This window comes from Microtus ochrogaster, chromosome 15 (genome assembly GCF_000317375.1).
Source record: "Microtus ochrogaster isolate Prairie Vole_2 chromosome 15, MicOch1.0, whole genome shotgun sequence".
Taxonomy (NCBI): Eukaryota; Metazoa; Chordata; class Mammalia; order Rodentia; family Cricetidae; genus Microtus; species Microtus ochrogaster.
Window position 1 is genome coordinate 12,988,456 of NC_022017.1, and position 6,727 is coordinate 12,995,182.

Sequence of the window (6,727 nt, forward strand, 5' to 3'; positions counted from 1 at the left end):
AGGGTAGGCCAAGAGGAGAGTACAGAATTTCCCACTCATTGTCTCACAAAGCCACTTACACACAATTTTGTTTTTTGTTTGTTTTTTGTTGCTTTTCATTTTCCTATCTGTATCACCCTACCCACCTACACAAATACACAAGCTGAAAGTCAAATACATTAGGCATTGTTGTATCCTTCACTGAAGATGCTAAAGAAAGAAAAACTCCCTTGTCCTCAATAGCAGCAAGTCACAGAGGACAGCAGAGGTCTGCTCCCACCAGGGGTTGGAATGGGCAGGTAATTGCTGGTACAGAATGTCGGCACTTCATGTTGAACAAACAGTACGATGCAGACTGGGATATCCACACAAGTGCTAGCATGTTACCCGCACACATCTCCCCCACCCACCCCCCGCCCACCGTCTATTTTATATGTAAGGATTCCCCTTCAGGTTTGCTTTCACTCTCTTCACAATAAGCAGTTTGATATATTTTGATTCCAACATAGTACATACATGTTGTTGATAACTGTGGATTAAACATTGCCTCCTGTTCGGCCCAGAGAACTACTACATTGATGCTTTTTTAAAAAAGTCTTTAAATACCAAAATTAAAAAAAAAAAACCATTACAAGAAAGAAAAATAAAAGAGGTCAAAACCAAAACAAGGTGCAATACTTAAGTCTTTGCTAAGTTATTTCTGCCTAAGCAAAACCACATACACAGGAAACACAACACAGAGAAACAAGGGGAAAAGCCTGAAGTACACACTGGTTTAAGAACATTCGTTAAGTAAACGTTTCTGTCAGTGATGGCCTGGTGCTGTAACACGCCACGGCCTGGCACAGGTAATGCTCAGCGAGAGGAGCAGAGAGAGAGAGGAGCTGCGCTGCTTCCAGGAGGCTGCTCACAATTTGCCGTTTTCCTCAAATGATAACGAGAACCAATAAGAATATTTAATTTGCATTACCTGATTCCTTATAAAAAATTCTCACACTTGATCACTTGTAAAGTGGGAACACAGCTTTTCTGCTTTTGAAACATTACATGATTTAAAAATTACTGAATCTTCTGTTCTCACTCAGAGTAGCAAAAAATGCCTGCTTGGGACTTAAAACTCCCGTGTGCTCAGGGGCCGCTTATTTCACAGCACAGAAGTGAGCAACAGGTGCTCTGAGAGGTACCTCCCACCGACTGCTGGCCTTGGCAGTGCTTCGCTCTGCTGCTAGGTCAAGGGAAGGCTGGGGAACCTTGCGCTCTGGCTACTGCTCTCATTGAAAAGCACCCTTCGTCTAAGTGCAGCCCGAAGAAGTGGCTTGAGTGGCAGCAGCCCCCTGTGCTCCTGTGTTCTCATAGTTAAAAAAAAATTAAAAGCAGATGGCCGGCCAGCCAGCCTGCGAACTGTCAGCAATGCAGCTTTCTGAGAAATCAGGGTGGGGTGAGATGAGGAGGGCAGGACGCAGGCACACACATAGAGACAGAGGAGGATGCACACAAATGCACATGAACACACGTGCACACACATACCAGAACGAGCATGCCTGGGCAGTTACATGTGCCAGAACACACTGGTATTTATCAACCAGCCAATCACAAAATGTTTCCTTTTTTTTTAAAGTTTTTTTTGTTTTTGTTTTTAAAGTGAGGCTCCGTCAAGTCTTCCCTCCCCCCTCCCCCAACAATTCTTTTGAATTTCCCTCCCACCCAAACATGGTAGACCTAAGGACGGAAACACACCCAGTGCAAACAAAGTTAAAAAGCTATTTTTTTTCAGTATATATGTTTCTTAGCAACAACTTCCATATAACATGAAAAAAGTGAAAAACTAGAAACTAATTTTTTTTAATTTTTTTGTGTTTAAATTTAAATGGTATGTGTACTTGCTTCACATTGTCTTTCTAGGTTGGCGTTCATGATTCAAGTATTTCAAGAGTGATATGTTCTCTTTTTGGATTCATATTCCAAACGAAAAAAACTGAAGTTTTAAGGGAGGCAACTATGTGCTCAGACAGTCTGTCAATGACCCACCTTTCTTCTCTCTCCGTTTTCTTTTTTCCTTTTAAAAATGTATTTATTGCAAGTTGAAAAAAAAAACGAAAAGGTCAAGTTAGTGCTGCTGCTGTTCCAAAAAAAGGTCACGAGGTCAGAGTTGAAAGTTCTAAGTTCAGATTGAATCTGACCCTCCTCCTAGAAGGTCACCAGGTAGTAAAGGAGCAGGGCTGCCCATCCTATGGGGATCTTCCACCGTCGTAACTCCCCACAAGCTAGAAGAATAGTTTGTGGGACCCCACAAGGAAGTGCCAGCAAGATCGGCCCCACTGCTGCCACCAGTGCTGCTGCTCCACTGCCCGAGCCCGGTGGACCCACCGAAAAGGTTCAGCGCAGGTCCAACGGGGTCTGCCTGGTTCTGGCTGGTCTCCAGTGACTGCCATCCTGTGGCAGGTGCGCTTGGGGTTGCTGCAGGTGTAGGCGGCTGAGCTTGAGCCAGGAAGCGGCTAACTTCATCTTCAGTGGCAAACTCGGCCAAGATGGTAGTGTTTCCCAACACACACCTGGAGGAAAAGGAAGAGAGCAATGTGATCTCAGAGACCAGAAGAACACATGGCATCACTGCTGCCAGCCCTCTGCCACTGCATGGACTACATGCTTGCTTGCTTACTGACTGATTGAGATGGGTGTCTTACATAGCCCAGGCTAGCCTTCTGTCTCTGCCTCCTAAATGCTGAGATTACGGGCGTGCACCATCATGTTTGGTTTATGTAGTACTGGAGACTGAACCTAGGGATTCATGCTTAGATTTATGCATGCTAAGCAAGAACAACTGAGCTACATCTCCAGTCCACCTGTATGGGGTGAGAGAGAGAGAGAGAGAGAATATAGACCACAGAGGACATAAAAGTTGTGATGTTGGATATATCAGCATATATTTGTTCATACTAACCACCATCAGTGACTCAGGAAGTAAACTTAACCCTAATGTAAACTATGAACTTTGGTGGATCAGGCACCAATGAATGTTCATAAACTAACAAATGGGCCGTTCTAGTAAGTGGTGCTCATAATGGGGAAAGGCATCATTGAGTGGTCAGGATTATTATGGGAAGTTGTTGTCCCATCATCTCAATTTCGTTGTGAATCTAAAGTATTTTCAAAAAACTTCAAGCCTTACAGAAGCAAAAAGAATGTCAGTTTTTTTTTTTTTTAAACTCCACGTGAGGTAAAGAATAACACCCATTAATATCAGGCCAGCCAGCGCCAGCATCTAGAGCACCGTTCCATTTAGGGGATGGACTGGCTGCTGGGGCCTCACTGTCACTTGTTTGTGTTCTCTGGGGATTTTTGTCACAGTGTCTGTTGCCCAAGGGAGTCAACACTTTTTTGTCCACCAGGGTAAGAGAATGTTTAAACCCTGATACACTTCATGCAAAAGTGCTGCTACAAATAATTTCTTTTTTGGGCTGGGTGTGGTGACGCACACCTTTAACCATAGCACGTGGGAGCCAGAGGCAGGTAGATGAGTCCAAGGCCAGCCTGATTCTACAATGAGCTTCAGGACAGCCAGGGCTATACAGAGAAACCCTGTCTCAAGAAGTCCAACAAAGACAGGTAGTCCAGGTAGTGGTAGAATTTTCATAAACATTGGCTTTGTTTGCAGTACAATTTACTTACTATACAAATTATTTACATTTGAAGTTCAGAGTTTGAGCCTATGATATACACTAGACAACGCAAACAAAGTTAGGAAGAAGGACGGCCTCCTCAGCATCTGCAGATGTACACATGACTGAGGTTCTCGTGTGCATGCTTCCGTCATTGTTCTGTTAAGTGGGGCCAGAGCACTCCTGTGTGCACCATGTGTGCTGTCTGGATGCACGCAGGGTACAGTACTCACATATGCAGTGCAGTCTGGGCCTTGGCTGCCTCTTGTTTGGTGCTGTACCGGATCAGGGCAGTGCCCTGGGTTAGATTCAGATGGAATGTCAGCAGTGGACCATGCTGCATGCAGATCGTTCTCAAGGTTGACCCATCAATCTAAGAGGTAACAATATGTGTGAGCTAAGATGTGGAGCAGGCATGGAAAAGGCAAATTCTAAGACATTTACAGAAGGAGATTGAGGTTCATTATTCCTATTTTATAAATAAGATGTTTCTTTATAAAAATAACTAAAAATAAAAACATAAGAACCATAAAACAAGCCTGCTTTTTAAAAAGAGAGCAACAAATAAGTGTATGCTTATTTGTGGAGCTCAAAAGGCAGAAATAAGAACTAAAGTCACCACGCAAAGTTATCAACATCATTACTAACATTTTATTTTTTTCTACCTCCTTATTTAATAACCCCACAGAGATAAGAAAAGCACTCAAGTTAAAACTGGCCTAGTCCAAAAACAAACACTCCAACACTGCCATATTCCTCTGACCATATAAAGTGGGGACTACTTCCACCTTCTTTTTTTTCTTTTTTCCACCTTCTTTTTGACTAAGTGCATTGAACCAAATGCTGAAGGGATTATAGATAACTTCCCCAACCCAGGAGTTATATAAGCAAACCTATTTACTTTATGGATTAATTTTGCAACACTATCTTAAATATATTTATTTCAGCCTTAATTCCAATATTTCAGTTCACCTCATTGGAAAAGAAATGCTACACCTGGGAATGCTACAGCTGTGTAATGTGGTAAACAATAGCCTAACATACATAAGAACCCAGGTGCCATTTTCAGCACTAGTGGGAAGCCTGAAGAGTAAAACTCAGCAAACCATGTTAGCTCTTCACAGAACACAACCATGAGTATGTCAGTATATGGCACAAATTGCTTTCCAGGAGACAGATGTCCTTCAACACATTTTTGGTGATGAAAAGTCAACTGATCCATGCATCAACTTTACTCTACCAACAACTTAAACTAGGAATGACATTAACCTGCTTACTAGGCAGCTCTAATGTTTAAAAAAAAAAAATCAATTCTTTCTGATACAAACAGAGCCAATATCACATTCATTTACATACATACATAATGATGCATACTTAAGATTTTTTAGCGGCTACAAGGAGTGAAGGATTAGCTAGCACATCTTATTGCCTCTTTCATCCTATCCACATTATAACCATTACAAAGTGTGACAACTTTGATACGCCCAAGACAGGGTTTTTCTGTGTAACTACTCTGGCTGTCCTAGAACTCATCCTGAAGACCAGGCTGGCCTCAGACTCACCTGCCTCTGCCTCCCAAGTGCTGGGATTAAAGGCGTGTGCTACTACTGCGTGGCGTAAACTCTTTAAAAAAATGCATACATAGTTTTGAACATCAACATGCTTGATTTTTTTATATTGGGACTGTAGTTACAGGTAAAACTCCTGCTTACTGCGTGTGAGCCCCAGGTTTGACCTGCAGTCTCTATCCCTTATAGTTGGGTCAGCTATGAGATGCGGGACTAAACTGAGACCGTGATTGAGTTTTGAGAACTAGGGAACCCTGGGTTGACCTAGAATTCCCTATGTAGACCATGGGGGACTGAAACTCAAGATATCCGCTTGTCTCTGCCTCCCAGATGGCACGCACCATCACACCTGGCCTTAAATTGGGACTTCTGAGCTGATTAGACATCGTGGTAAAGAACGTCTTTCTCTGGGGCTGGAGAGATGGCTCAGAGGTTAAGAGCATTGTCTGCTCTTCCAAAGGTCCTGAGTTCAATTCCCAGCAACCACATGGTGGCTCACAACCATCTGTAATGGGGTCTGGTGCCCTCTTCTGGCCTGCAGGCATACACACAGACAGAATATTGTATACATAATAAATAAATCTTTAAAAAAAAAAAGCGCCTTTCTCAAATATGCCTGCAAATAGGAGTCTTGTGATTTACTTTCCACAAATAGGTTCACTGGGCAAATACGTTGACAATGAAATGCATTTCCCAATAAAGAATCCTAACAGACACTAGCATGTTAAAGAGTCTAAGAAATTTCACAGTGACACTTTACCAACTGAGCTTTTTCCAAGCCCCTTCTGTAGTATGTTTCTGTATGTGGTTAAAACACATCATCTCATTTGGTTCCAGATTCTAGCTGTCATATCTATACAATATATTTCCTTACCAGTAGGTCAGACGACCTTACTCTCACTGCTTTGTAGAATCTGCTCATCTCTAGCACTACTGAGGGTAAGGGTGAGCCTAGGAGACAGCACCCTATCCTGTCAATAGGCCTCATGGAACAAATGTGTTTTCTTTATAGGTTAGAAGAGGACATTAGACCTCCTACATTTGAAGTTACATCTGATGTGGGTGCTGGGAACCAAAACTTGGGTGCTCTGCATAAGCAGCAAGCTTTCTTAACTGCTGAGCCATCTCTCCAGTACCATAAATGAGCTTTCATATCTGCCAACCTCTTCCACTGTTTCTCCACCCTTTTTTGAAATAAGAGTCCCCATGTATCCCTAGAACTTGTTATGCAGACCAGGTTGGCCTTGAACTCACAGACATCTAGTGTCTCTGCCTCCCAAGTGCTGGGGACTAAAGGTATGTGCCACCAGGTCTGGCTCCTCTCCCTTTAAATAAAACCAAGCCCTATCTAGAAAAACATAAGAAAATAAGGTTACCTGTGGAGTAAGATTGTGAAGAACCAGCCAGTAACTAGGACGGACAGAACCACCATCACTCCAGGTAGAGGCTGCAAACAGAAAAATGATGAAGAAGACCGATAAAAACAACCCAAAAACAAAACCCACCCAATTTATACAGATC

At 42.7% G+C, this 6,727-nt stretch overlaps 1 protein-coding gene across 1 annotated transcript in view; it reads right to left on the reverse strand.

The window, feature by feature from the left end:
• Positions 1-1,661: 1,661 nt before the first annotated feature.
• The window catches only part of Tnrc6b (trinucleotide repeat containing 6B), a 62,917-nt gene continuing 57,851 nt past the window's right edge, over positions 1,662-6,727 (reverse strand). The window contains exons 19-21 of the mRNA XM_026782684.1: positions 6,583-6,653; positions 3,872-4,011; positions 1,662-2,531 (exon numbers count right to left, since the gene is read on the reverse strand). Coding sequence (XP_026638485.1) covers positions 2,144-2,531; positions 3,872-4,011; positions 6,583-6,653 — 599 coding nt within the window. The 3' untranslated portion in view covers positions 1,662-2,143. The remainder of the gene's footprint in view (positions 2,532-3,871; positions 4,012-6,582; positions 6,654-6,727) is intronic.